The 13,699-nt window shown below is 45.6% G+C and overlaps 1 protein-coding gene across 2 annotated transcripts; it reads left to right on the top strand.

The window, feature by feature from the left end:
- The first annotated feature begins 1,928 nt into the window (after window positions 1-1,928).
- On the top strand, window positions 1,929-13,691 carry LOC143465732 (complement C3-like). Of its 2 annotated transcripts, none has more exons than XM_076964192.1 (40): window positions 1,929-1,947; window positions 2,094-2,165; window positions 2,461-2,614; window positions 2,741-2,987; window positions 3,065-3,135; window positions 3,724-3,866; window positions 3,942-4,085; window positions 4,233-4,386; window positions 4,598-4,792; window positions 5,035-5,148; window positions 5,223-5,363; window positions 5,428-5,541; window positions 5,664-5,820; window positions 5,901-6,016; window positions 6,125-6,326; window positions 6,396-6,527; window positions 6,679-6,883; window positions 7,060-7,197; window positions 7,390-7,492; window positions 7,566-7,715; window positions 7,849-8,019; window positions 8,105-8,329; window positions 8,407-8,522; window positions 8,696-8,814; window positions 8,962-9,104; window positions 9,396-9,511; window positions 9,707-9,778; window positions 9,873-9,972; window positions 10,131-10,246; window positions 10,353-10,431; window positions 10,500-10,643; window positions 10,777-10,879; window positions 10,964-11,124; window positions 11,322-11,471; window positions 11,530-11,662; window positions 11,865-12,028; window positions 12,171-12,330; window positions 12,482-12,694; window positions 12,773-12,992; window positions 13,251-13,691. In XM_076964192.1, the coding sequence occupies exons 2-40, from the start codon at window positions 2,101-2,103 to the stop codon at window positions 13,414-13,416; spliced, it is 5,616 nt and encodes a 1,871-aa protein (XP_076820307.1). In that variant the 5' UTR covers window positions 1,929-1,947; window positions 2,094-2,100; the 3' UTR covers window positions 13,417-13,691. The 2 variants fall into 2 exon arrangements, with proteins under 2 accessions (XP_076820307.1, XP_076820306.1); XM_076964191.1 differs by having other exon boundaries at window positions 1,933-1,951.
- Window positions 13,692-13,699: the final 8 nt, after the last annotated feature.

Raw genomic sequence — 13,699 nt, 5'->3', positions numbered from 1 at the left:
ATGTCGCAAAAAACACTTCTACATCCAAAATGAACTGAGATCTGTATTAAAATTGCACAATACTCCGCGATGAATCACAGCAAAACCTATCTGCCTGGATTTAAATACAAATTACACTAACAGGTAAAATCATTGAAAAAAACTTTAAAATAAGTTTTTCGGTGAGTGCCTGGCTAATTCTTTGAACATTGCTATAGCACCACAACATGGCTAATATTGACGTCTTGCAAGTTTTGAACTTTCGTGGCTCTGTTGTTTTTTTCCCGTTCGTTGATTGTTTGTTGACATATTTTCTTCTACTGCATTATGCTTAACAAAGTTGGGCAACATTTCTTTGCTCCCGCAGTCTATGGCGAAAAATAGCTGTGAACATAAACTTTTTCAATTTCAATTGTGTTTAGCGCTTATCCGCAACGACGCAGGGCCGCAAATAACACAGGCAACCACTTTTTCACTATTTAAAAATAAAACTTTTGAGCAGCTTTTCCAACGATTGAGGTGGATTTTGTCAACCATAATCACTTGTTTTTACATTCTCTGCAAATGACGTAATGAATTGTCATCGACAATTTTCTTTGACGTCTCTTGGCGACCAAGTTTAGAAAACGATCCAAGCGCACAATTCCGGTGGAATTTTCCGAGGCAAAATAGATGTTAGTTTCAAACAAGATTAGTCGCGACACTTGGCCGCGCGCCATATTTGGCAATGTTCGGCTGTATATGGCCTGCACGAGTAGAGCGAGGCAATTAAGGCAGTATACGACCGAGAGAGCTAGTTGGCTACGCATAGAAGTCCAAGTAGAAAGGAAATAGAACGAAGGGGGGTGTAGTAACTTGTATTTTGCATCCCTTGTAGGCGGTGTTGCTGTGGCAACCGACAGTAGTTCTTCCACTTGCGTCGTGCCCAAGATGTTATGCAAGTCAAAGTTCAAGATTGGCCGCTGCACGAGTCGAGCTTGAACAGCCGCTGTGCAATAAAAGAGTTGCGAGTTTGCGTCGCACAAAGATCTAAACATTTAATTATCACCGGGATGGTAAAAAGACAGGCGCAGCGTCATCCATGAAATGCAGGTTATCGTGCTTGGCTGCTGGAATGAGAAGCGAAGTATCAGGGAAAGATTTCAATTAAAAACCGGAAATAAAACTGGAACTTTTGATTTAGGCTGCTGCATTGCCAGCATTGCGACAGTACAATGAGTCCTATGATTTACTGACAGCTGTGCAGGTCAAACAGGACTTTTTGCTTCGACACTCAAAAAATTTCCGCCGGAAACAGACCGCTCTACGTAATAGAACCTCAATTGTGAAGTAATGTTGATTGTTTGTCAGGTAACATGACTCACAAAGGTTTCAGTTGCCTGACGTAATTACCAGCAAAATTTGCGTTTGCTTACATTTCTCGTCTGAGCGCGTTAGAAGGTGAAGTTGTTTGAGCGGAGACAATAGTTGGAGGTGATAATTGAGCAGGTGTTTGGTGCCGACTCAGCCGATGAAAGCGCCAGGCAAGCACTTGTCGGGGTGAGTCCATCTCAAGCAACTGGATGTAGGTCGGTCTGGGTCAGATCCAGCTTTCTCGAACATCGCGTTGCGTGGACTTGGGTGATGACGTCATTGCTACAATACCCGCTCCTGACGACGAACTACCGCGATTTGCGTATAAGCGTGTACATGCTGGTTACTACTGGCAAGCGCGAGATACGTTTACCGTATTATAACGTCACACAGATTTAAGTATCGTTTGGTTTGTTGACGTCACGTGACTTGAATAACTTCCGGTTTGCAAACGGAGGCAGAGTTCATTGAACTTGTACTCAATCGCAATCACGAGTTTTGCCGCGGATTACGTCCACTTTAGTGTAAAAATATCAAGTAAAGTTGGCATCAATCGATGCCGACCGTCGTTTTGGGACGAGAAAAAGCATCGAAAGTCGATAAAGCGAGCAGCAGGTCGGTAGGATCCGCCAGTGCTGCAGTAACTTGGCAGATTGTCGCAAACTCATTTACTCGAATGTTGTGCACAGATGAAGTCTCTTAGCAATTAGTTGAAGAATTTCTGCATGTGACGTTGTTTATGCTTGTTTGTTACGCAATAGATAAGCGATGATGTTGGCCAGTACTTTCTTGTCTTTTGTAACGATCCTCGCTTCAACTGGTTCAGTAAATGGGTAAGTACGTCATATCCAGCTACGTCATAATGCTACTAACTTTACCGCTTTGTGCAGTGAAAATAACTTCCTTTAAAAGAAGCTGAATTATGAACTTCGGGGTGCTTAGTGGTCTTTCAAATTCTGTCTTTACCCATTGTGATGTAATATTCTTTGAACTTCCTGTACTTTGTAATATCTTAACTGCGATTGGTTGGTTCGCTTATTGACTATTATTTGAGATTCCAGAATTCATTGGTCTATGCTTAAATGTGTTTACGCCGAACAACTGGCAACAATCTGTGTTTTGTTGTAGCCTGGACGTGGTGTTCAGCCTCCCAGGGAAGTTGATTTACAGCAAAAACCACTCGGTAATTCTCACTGTGTTTCATGCGGACGTCGAGGAAGAAATCGCCGTTTTAATCGTTTTGAGGAATCATCCCAACAACAGACAGATATACCGGCATCAGGTACTACGTCATATTACAGAGACAGTTAATCTTTAAACACGAGTCGCATTTGTGTCTTGTTTGTAGTTTAGTGCATTCCAGCTTTACCAGTCACGTCAGCTGGGATCGCCATCTTTTCTCTTCCAGGTCGCCTTTTACGCTCCAGACCCGGCAACGACTCGCCGCTTTCCGATCATCAGCAACCCTTCATTGGCTGAATGTTTGACCGGTGACGTCATCGATAGTGACGTGATATGCAGGAACGTAATCGACGTTTCTGTAACGACATCTGGCGGCCTGAGTTGGTCCCAATCAAAGGAGGTCCCCGTTGTCAGAATGAAAGGCCACATCTTTATACAGACTGACAGGCCTGTGTACAAACCGAAAGACAAAGGTACTGCTCTGTTGCATTATTAATGGAAGAATTTTGTGACGCAATAATGTTTTCATTTGAATAAACTTCCGTTTTAGTTTACGTCAGATTTATTCCCGTGGATGACACGATGCGACCTTTGACCTCTCCCATGGCAATGACAATTCTGGTAAGATGTCTATGTACATTTATAAGATGCCAGCAAACAAGGCTGCGAGATGGCGTGCGTCTAATTTTACTTTCACGCCACTGCCATGTTTTATTTCTAAGCACATCAGCCCAGTTTGCCCTGTAATGGGGATTCACGAATTACCCGCTCATTCAAATGGCTTCGAGTTAATCGAATGCTAAACTCTTCCATTCTTTGCTTGCTTGTAATTTAGCAGTTCTATATTTGGATGAGCGCTTATGAGGTAACTACCATCCATAAATATGAAAGAGATATTTTGTGTCATTTGGAATATGGGTTAAAAATTCACGCGTTCTTTGGTCCAGTCCGCCGTGGTCATTGTGAATGACAGGAAATGACGTCAATAACCGTCTTACAAAACTTTGTTTCGTTAATATTCCACTCTTCTGGCTTGCTCTGGCCATATTAAGTGGCGTGCAGTGTGGTCAACTGGGTGCGTTTGTCACCTTGTTCGCCGCAATTCGCAGCACCTAACGTTACATGTGCAGTACCTCGCACGCCAACTCACAGATCTCCCCTTTTAAGGAAGACGCTCGTTTAAGTGTGCACGCTTCTTCTGTCACGTAGGCACCCAACCCAACACTGGGGGGAGATCCCCTGCAATCGTGGCGTAAGACCAAGTCAGCCAGCAACGCTGTCTTTGTCAGAACCTTCATGCTTCCTGACACGCCACCTATCGGCAAGTGGACGGTGAAAGCAAGATTCATCGGGTTCGAATCCGGTCGCGTGCAATGGATTTGACTTTATGTTTCATTGTGCGTTTAAACAATTTTTCATTTTTCAAGTGATGACGTTGTGAATGACGAATTTGTGACGTCATTCTATGTGCACGAGTATAAGCTGCCGACTTTTGAACTTTCGATCCGACCAATGGGAGAGGGTTTCATATTGCCCGACGATGAAAACTTTTCGTGCGTCTTGCTGGCCAAGTAAGTCAGGAGCGGGGTTGCCTTGAGGTCGAGTTTTGAGTCAATAAAGACATTTTGAATCCGGTATAAAGTCGTAACTGAAACTGAGTTTTGAGCTCAGTCAGGTTTGGCGATTGTAGAGTCTTATTCACTTCCATTGTGACGTAGCTTCGTATACGGAGAGCGTGTTGAGGGGACGGCCAGTGTCAGATTTGGTCTCGTCCAACCAGGAGTCGAGGAGGAGACACTGACCACCTACGTCATCCGGCAGAACAATACGCGGGATGGAAGGTTGGAGGTCACAGTTCCGGTGTCGTCCCTGGTGAGTTAGGACTTGGTCAGATTGGAAACCGCTAATTTGTTGCTTTAATAATAATTAAATAAGGACTTGTAGCACCAAGGAAAGTGATTCGCTTATTTGAAGAATATTTTACTATTTCTGCTGCGTTTCTTGGCCAACTTCCCCATTTCTAGTTTCTTAAATATCTTTCTTATCTTCATCTTTTCTTAAAATCTCCTCCATGTCATCATAGGCTCACTCCATCCCCATCTCCAGGCTGAACGACGCGGGAACGCATCTCTTCATCGAAGCCTCCGTCACTGATTTCTCCAGCGGGAAAACTAGATCAGTTCGTAATAGTGACGTCATTTTCACGTCATCACCGATAGTGCTGAGCCTGGAACGCACGTCATCATATTACAAACCGGGCCTGCCCTTCCCCCTCCAGGTGAGTTGATTCACCCCATCACTCCACGTGACCTCTTAACTATTATAAAAAATTGTGACATTTATTCAACGCTATATCTGTGTAGTGGACTTATTTTGGTGCGTACGTGTGTGTGTGTGTGTGTGTGTGCATACGGTTCCTTGCATTCGCCGATGAACCCGGTTAATCTCCTCAAAGCTGGGTGAGTGCGATATATTTCACGGCCAGTCAGCTTCAAACCTCATAACTTGCCAACTCTTTAGCTTTCAGCTTCCTACGTGAACGGAAGCAAAGCATCTGACATCAGCGTGATCGTCATGGCAACGGCTGAAAGAGACAATGGGATGTCTGTCGAGGTTTTCAATGACGTCATACAGGTGGATGATTGTTCCTTGTGCGCTTATTGACCAATTATACAGGTCGGGCCTGAAGAAATCTTTGTTTTGTGCAGACCAGCGCGGAAGGAACACTCTTCGCTCTCTTCGGTGCGCCATCTGACGGAAGCATGGTGACGGTTGCCGCCCGTGCGCGCTATTCTGCCCCCAGTGGAAGCTTTTACGACACTTACGTTGATAAGCAAGTGCGACCTCAAGTGAGTTGAAGTGTTGTTTTGAATTTTCATCGTCATCATTTACTGACTTATTGAACTGTTTCAGGAATCTGTCCACGAAGAATATCTCCAGGTTGTGGCGCCAGCTAGCGAATTAGTTGTGGGAATTGCATCATCTGATGTTGAAATTTACGTCACACCTTCGTCACGGACCCGAACAGTAAGAACCCTGCTCATAGCTTAAATATGAAACAGGTTAAGTCGAAGCCAAACAACTTAGACTTGATGTCGGTCCAAGGGTTGTGAGGTTCGAAGCTTAACTATATTTTGCTCAACTTTCAGGTCGTCTACACCATCACAAGTGGGCGTAGTTTCTTCACCGAAGGAAAAGCGGAAGTAGCCGCCAATATTGATCACGTGACAGCTCCTTTCATTGTTTCCCCGGAAATGTCGCCTACGTCACATTTGACCGCTTATTACGTTACGGAAACGTCATCAGGTATTTATGACGCTCCAGGAAGAGATGGTTGTCCTCAGCAGATTGAGAAGAGCACCGACATTAATATTTCCCCATTGCAGGTCTTCCGTTCATTGTCGCTGATTCCTCTGTGTTGAGAACAGAAGACTCTTGCTCGGGAATCGAACCCGACACTATTTTATTACCTGGCGATCAAGTTCCGCTGCCTGGAGACGAGGTAACAAAAGCAAACTAGAGAATGTATTGCTATAGCTTTCTACTTAAGCTCAGCGTATGAGTGGCTTTAATATAAGCAATGGTTATAACGTCGATTTGTTCCTTGCAGCTGATGGTTGACGTGCGAGGTGATCCGTCTTCCTACGTCGGTCTCACAGCAGTTGACGTCGCCGCCCTTTCTCTACGCAGGGAATTTCCCACCGACTTTCCAGCCAGCACACGGAGCGGCGTCTTCGAGCTTATGCGATCCTTCATGCCCGGGTGCAAGACGCCTGCCACGCCGACTCCGGAATCTGCTTTTCCAGCCGTCGGTGAGTGAATCTCACGAAGCATGTCCACCAGCGAAGCGTGCAACTTTTAACACAACAATGCATCTGCAGGCCGCGCCCTGGTGACCAGTGTGAGTTATAACTCTCTAGATGGCGCCCGGGAACAATGCGACGACTCTCTCACGCTTGATTCCAGACAAAGAAGAAGCCTCCATGAGCCAAGCATCGGTTTGATTCAGAAAGGTAACGCGCAACCTCGGCTGCTTTGAACAGAATCAGTCAAATTCAGGAAAAAAACCTGGTTCCTGCCAGACTGGTTCCACCGCATAACTTCAACTATTTCTACAACTCTTCATAAACTTTAACCTTCTACTAAGCCAAGTTACTTGTTCAGCCGACCGCTTCAACGGCGTCGCTTACGAATGCTGCGCCGTCGGCTCGAGTGATGTCAGCTCTCTGATGACGTATGAGGGTGATACGTGCGCAGAGCGAGCGAAGACGGTGACGTTGAGCAAAGAGTGCAAGGATGCCTTCCTCGAGTGCTGCCTGGAGTCGGAATGTATCAGAAGGAATCCTGACATCAAGCGGAGACCTTGCAGGTGAGGACGAGTTGTCATCGCTCCACTTGGTGGCGTTAGTAAACCAGGGTAGAGTTGGAGGAACTTATTCGGCCAATCTTCAAAATTTGTGACGAATCTACAGCAATATGGTGTGAAGGTCCTTTATGGTTGTGATTTTGTTTCCAAACCGCGCGTTTTGCCTTTATACTTCACAGAATTATCGCGGACACAAAATCGATCTCTGTGAGCGCAGGTTCCACCGACATCTCTGGTTTCTCTGTGGTTGAGAGATCCGTCGAACTCCTGAGAGCAAATTTTGACCAAACCTGGTTCGCCGTCGACTTCCAACTCGGGTGAGATTTATTGAACATTTATGGAAGCTTTCACTTTAAAGTTTCTATTTGACGTCACACGTCATCAGTATCACGTGATATTCAACATAACCAGTCAGTGTTTGAATTCTAAAACCGCTTCTGTGTAATGTGTTTGCTCGCCTCCTGTTCAACGATTTAAAGGCATGTCACTAAAAAGTCGTTTTGCTGCAGACAAAGCGGTCACGTGACTCTCAACAACACAACTCGTTCAAGAATTCCACCGTTGCCCGATAGCATCACATCGTGGTCGGTAGGAACGTTTACAATTTCACCGGTAGGTGGGGCTTCTTGTAAATGACATGTTGCATGGAAGGACTGAGCTTACATCATGCCACTGCACTTGGCAGGATCGAGGCCTGTGCATAGCAGAGCCACAGACGTTCGCGGTGGAGCACTCCCTCTTCATGGAGGTCGACCTCCCTCATGGCCCGGTGCTGAGGGGAAGCAGACTCTCAGTCGGGGTCACCATCTTCAACTATCTGCAAACCGCTGTTGATGTAAGTTCCATTGATTCAATCTTCTCACGATGTGTTCCAGAATATTTGGCAATATAATTTGGTACATGGATTCGATGAATTTATTTATCTGTCATTGTGACGTAATCACACATCACAAACGACGTTTATTCAGGTGAAAGTGGTTCTGGAGCCGGAGGATGGTTTGTGCATCAGCTCCGGGTCTGGGTCGGATGCGAACAGTGAGATCCGGGAGCATGTTCCTGAATCTCGAGAAGGAATCGCGTCCACTGTTTATCTTAGATTCTCAATCATTCCGCTGCAGTCGGGCGATTACAGAATAAAGGTAGCACGTCATTGCCATTATTCCATAACAATGGATGGTGCTTGTTGGAAGCTCCTCCAGGTGCTCAACTTATTTCTCAACGCAGGTCAAGATGTTTGGTGACGTCATAAGGCAGAAACGCTCGCGGATCGACAGCGTCGTTAAGAAGATGAAGGTCGTGTCAGAAGGTCAACCCCAACGTCAAGTTCAATGGAAATTGATTGAAATGAGGCCGAGTGGCCGGACAAGGAATCGCCTCAATGTTGGTCCGAGATCGAGTGAAACTATGAATCTCTCCCTCCCAGAAGACGCAATTCCCGGCTCCGAGAAGGTCAATTCCCCGATCTAACGTTGAATGTTGTTGCAGATTTTTTGATAAACTTTCTTTTGTTTCCTTTCTCCTTCCAGGCGTCGATAAATCTTCATTCGCTGAGTTCCGCTTTTCTTCGCGATCCAGTCGCGGTCGAGGACGATTCCGCCACAATCGCACCATATCTCTGTAAACTGGAAGCGACTGTGACAAAGTAAGACGGACTTGATTGCTTGCGACCCGTGACGTCGCATGCAGCAGTAAACATGACCTTGTATGACCTTGTATGACCTTGTATGACCTTGTATTGCTCATCTGCGCCAATCATCCACCAAATGAGCGATTAATAGTTTCCGTTTATGACGTCATCCTTTTGTTTCTGATTAGAGTCGAATACGCCGACGGTAGACTCAGTGACGCTCGAATTACGCAACTTACGGATGACGCGCAAGGAGCGTATGATGGCCTTCTGACTTACGTACGTGACGTAACGCCAAAAAGCGCAGGTAAGTGGTTGCTTGAACGGGAGCTACCCCTAGTGTGGCCAATAACTAGAAAACAACCGCTTTTATACTGCTCTGCTTGCTCCGTATCTGACTTTTAAACAATCCGGACTTTAACAAAGGTGATTGTTACAATTTATGATGTCATAGGTCCATCGTCATCATCTCAAAACCTTCCACGCTCCATTGGTTTTTCTTATTCGCCTGCATCTGTTGCCAAACCCGATCTATGGCTCACCAGCGCCGCTCTGCGGATACTATGCAGAGCAGCGATCTTGATCGAACCCGATCAGGTAGGTGGCGCAATTTATCGTCTTATCTTTCGCAGCTGACTGTTTCTTCACATTGTAGGCTTCACTCAATGTAAATTTTGTGCACAAGTTATACTTTTAATGGAGAATAAACGGTCCTTGGGTTTTGTGGCCGTGCCAGCCTTCCATCGTAGTAGATCGTTGCCGCTGTAATTTGCTTCTGGCACGTTTCAAGCCCTCCCCGAATAATTGAACGCGTGGCTCCTCCACAACTCTCAACCATGGAAAATTGTTGTATCTTCACTTCGAGTCAAGAGAGTTTATCTCGCGCAGAGCGTCCTCTCGGGAGTGATGAGATGGATTGAGTCGCATCAGGATCAGAGGAGGGGATTCTTCGCCAGCTCTCCGACCTCCCCCCCACCATCGAGAAGAAGACGATCATCCTGCCCGTAAGTTTATGTCGTCTGTCGAAAGATTAACCGTCTAAACCTGCAGAGCGATTTGTCAGACATTTATAACGTAAGGCTTTTGTTTGGTGATGTCACGTTAACGTCACAAGTAAAGAAAACTGCTTAAATGAAGATCGTGCCATTGATCTTCGTTTAAGTGAATCTTCAAATTCACTGCGAATACGTTTTGTTCAGGTCTGTGACGAACTGCAACGATCCCAAGAAGAAATTCTCCTTTGCTGAAGAATTCAAGAAATGGCAGAAGATGTAAGTCATTGACCTCATAACTCGGTTCTTAATTCATAAACACTTGTTCATAATGTAAAAATATTACGACGTAATAAAGCTTCTATTGTTATAGGTGCAGGAAGCGCAGAAGAGCTTGTAGCAGAAGAAGAAGAAGAAATGCAGATCGCTCTTTGCAAAAGTTGCCTCAGTTCAACAACAATTTAGAGAGAAAGGTTCTTGTCATGTTTTTCTGCTCCTGCATAGAAGAGATTTTGTGTTGGAGTTTCATCCCAACCTCCTATGCAGCCGCTCTTATGTCTAAAAAAGTTGATAAATAATCTTGACGTTGATGGCGACATCGCGCGTTTAACCCGAAGCTTTTACGTCATAGGTTTATCGAACGTCTGTTGTCGCCTCTGCTCTACACGCTGTGCTCTCTATCGCTGACAAGTGGAAAAGTTCCCGTCTTCAACCGATTGTGACGTCAGACACCACGTCAGCCCCCGCGTAAGTTTGAACGTCGGTGAAATTGTCATTGACATGTGACAAGACAACCCTTCAGTTTGTTTCCAATCGTCTTGATGTGGCCAAGTTCAATATTTTATCTCTTCAGCGAGAATCGCTTGTCGTCGATAAACACGAGTCGGCTCCGGGTTTCCCTTCGCGCCACGCTCAGATATCTCCGCCGGCAGGTGGGAGTGTTGCCTCATGTTTTACCAATAATATTCACAACGACAATGAACGTACTTTGCTATCTTAGTCTCGCAGCAACACGGTCGCCAGCCCGATGAGCCTCTCAGCAGCGGGGAAGTCCCTCTTCTCGCTCTCAGCCCGCGCCCCCTCGATGTTGGAAGAATCGATTTTGCGTCACAGGAGGGAAGATGGCAACACCTGGTGGATAGACGTAAGGGCGCCATAGAAATCTTAGATAAGATCATATTAACAACAACCCATCTACTGGAGTCAGTCGTGCTTGGACGGGCGTAATCAGCGCAGGAATGCTCGTCATATAAAAGTCATAGTTCTGATGCTTGCAGACCAACCAAAGCGAAGACGATCTCACAGATGTCCAATCTCTTCAACTGAGGTCGGCAAACGTAGAGGCAACCAGCTACATGTTATATCATAGTGTCGGTAGAGGTAAGACTATTTCATAAACAATTGCTTTTGCATTTTATCACGACGTTGTATTTGTCGGGATGTCTTGCATCTTTGTGTTGTCAGGCTTGGCCGCCGACCAGTACGCCAACTGGCTGCTTAAGATGAGAGGAGCAGACAACCGGTGGGTGTCGCTTCGTGACACGCTGGCCGCACAGGAAGCTCTGGGCAGATACGTCTTGCACAGGGCTGGGGGAAGTCCCAGATATGAAAATCTGAGGATAGAGGTGGGTGTAAGGACGACTCCGGAAATGAATAATTGAGAATAAACCGAATATTTAAAATTGTCGTTGTGTAAAAATATTCTTGGTTAAGTGACGTCGTACTTCCTTTTTGGTTACGGTGCATTTCCATTATACGTTAAACATTTGTGATTGGTTGAACTTAATGCTATTATGACGTACATAATCGGTCTTCCACCCAGGTTTCCACGTTATCGTCGGCAACACCGGAAGTTATCGATCTCCAGGATCCCATGGCAACCGGGGACATACCCGCCGACGCGGTCGATCTTCCGGTGACGAACGATGCGGTTTCCATAACAGCGTCAGGAAGCGGGAAGGGATTTGTTGAGGTGAGGAGTTGGAGTTTCTCATCTCGGAGGATCTCGTCATGTCTTCATCACTTCGCAGCTCGGCGTCGGATACAATCTTCCCACCTCCGTCCATGCAAGATCAACCGCCATAGCACCCCCAGTGTCGGAGCAACGTCTATGTCCTTATGATGTCACAGTATCAATCGGCCTTGCCCCAATCAAGTCACCTTGTAAGTGACGTAGCACTGACGTAATTAGCTACATGAAACGCTATTAAGATGAGTTTGTCCAACTTCGGTGCTGGCCATCAGCTTCAGGCTTGCGTAGGACCCAGCTTAAACGCAGACTTAAACCAAAATCACTGAGTAACGTAGTCACTCAATGATGTCATATTTCCGTGTATGACGTAATGAGTCTCTTTCCCATCGCCAGATACTCAGTTGCTCAGGAGCACCATCAGTGACCGGGGACTGAAAGTTGCTCTCTCGATAAGGAACAAAGCTAACGTCACTTTACCTGAAAGCGATGACGTATCATATGTCGTCGAGTTCGGTCTCAACTCCAATTATGAAGTCATAAGCGAAGATTTGGAAAGAGTATGAAACAAATTTTTATCAAACTTGCTCGAATACATTTGAGGCTAAATATAGGTTCCGCGCACGCGTTTATCAACGCTGCAGAGTTCTTTGTAATAGTTTCGTCACAATCCTACCCTTATCCTCATAATTTCCATCCAAGCTTTCTAACCCGATCGAGAAAGCGGTCGAGCACTACCGCATCAGCCAGAGGGCGCTGATACTCTACATGAGCGGCGAGAGAAGCATCTCGTTCGAGATGACGGACAAGAGGAAGTCGAGACAATCGAACCCGGTCGTCGTCTATCCCGCAGCATTTCCAGGTGAGATCGACGCCATGAAGGCTCACTGTGCCATAGGCGGCTTATGCCTAAGTGGAGTGAGATCACCCGAACCGTACGGGCAGGTCTATATTTGTCAGACTGTTCTCATCGTCTGTAAACTTTGATCAAGACTCGATGTTGTTCCTTGCAGAGCAAAAATGCACTTCTTTCTACTCGCCGTTCGGTGGCGCTCACGACATCATTGCTTTATGTTCCTCGATGACGTCATCATCTCTGTCGCCTGATGACGCATGTCTTTGCTCACAAAGCTCAAGTTGTCCGGCGTTTGTGACGAGATCGGAGTCGTACAGGACGAGCACACCGGACAGGGTGGCGCTGTCGTGCCGATCATCCGTCAAATTCGGTGAAAATTTAAATAAATGAGAAATATTTTATATGATTTCTACTTTAACTTCAAATTATTTTCTTGGTATTGACGCAGCTTACAGAACCAGGATGATTGGCACAACGCAGATTGACAGAAGCTGGCACGTCTACAACGCGAGCATATTGTGGGTTTACAACAAAGCTGATGAACTTGAAAGCGTCGAGAGAGGTCAAGTTCATGCGTTTTGGCTCCGAAATACGTGCGACTCGCGGAAGCTGCAGGTCAACAAGGACTATCTCATATTCGGGGAATCGGCCGTGGAAAGCAGCAGCGGGTTTGTTCGCTTCTTAAAATCTCCTGGTGTAGCTTAAAATGTCTTGACATTTCTCCATATATAAGTTGCTATATTTGTACGTGTAGTCTACCATAGAACCTCACAGCTGTTATAGACCGGCCTGTCTGGCTAATGTGTTAGTTTATTTGTTTGCATAAATAGAATTATTAGTATTGCTCTTATTTATCTGATTTCGTTTAAAAAAACCTCATTAAAAGTGGAATTATAAAGTTTAAATCTGCCTCATATTCACCTCAGGATGTTCAAGCATTTGTTGGACGCCACCTCAAGAGTCGAAGGGATGCCCGTCCACCTGGACAACTGCGAACGAATCGAGAATTCTAAATCGCGGTCAATTTGCGAAAGACTTTACGATTACAATTATGTCATGCGTAATAACCGGGGATGCCCCACCGCATCATAGAGGACGTCACTGATGAGTGATGACCCTGATGAAGGTGACGTAAGAACATGCGAACATATTTGCGGTAAACAATGGGAAGGTGTCTGGTGACGTCATTGATTTGATAGCGCGAGATCTTTCATCGTTTTGAAACTGGCGGTGATTGTGCCTTTGTCTGCTTTGACGATGAGATTGTCCTTCGGGTTAGTTTATATTTTTCAATACAATTGTGAATCAAAGCGTAAACGTAATTTTTGAACCTGAAAACAATAAACCGCAATTTTGCATTTAGTCAGGTTTTTCT

This window comes from Clavelina lepadiformis, chromosome 7 (genome assembly GCF_947623445.1).
Source record: "Clavelina lepadiformis chromosome 7, kaClaLepa1.1, whole genome shotgun sequence".
Classification (NCBI taxonomy): Eukaryota; Metazoa; Chordata; class Ascidiacea; order Aplousobranchia; family Clavelinidae; genus Clavelina; species Clavelina lepadiformis.
The sequence above is the reverse complement of the archived record's forward strand: the minus strand, read 5'-3'. Positions and strand labels throughout refer to the sequence as shown.

What these genes read in the sequence shown, in the direction of transcription:
- LOC143465732 (XM_076964192.1), top strand. Translation starts at nt 2,101, where the DNA reads ATGATGTTGGCCAGTACTTTCTTGTCTTTTGTAACGATCCTCGCTTCA. An exon ending in CGTAACGCCAAAAAGCGCAG is followed by an intron (nt 8,815 to 8,961) that starts GTAAGTGGTTGC and finishes ATGATGTCATAG; the next exon opens with GTCCATCGTCATCATCTCAA. An exon ending in GCGGGAAGGGATTTGTTGAG is followed by an intron (nt 11,472 to 11,529) that starts GTGAGGAGTTGG and finishes ATCACTTCGCAG; the next exon opens with CTCGGCGTCGGATACAATCT.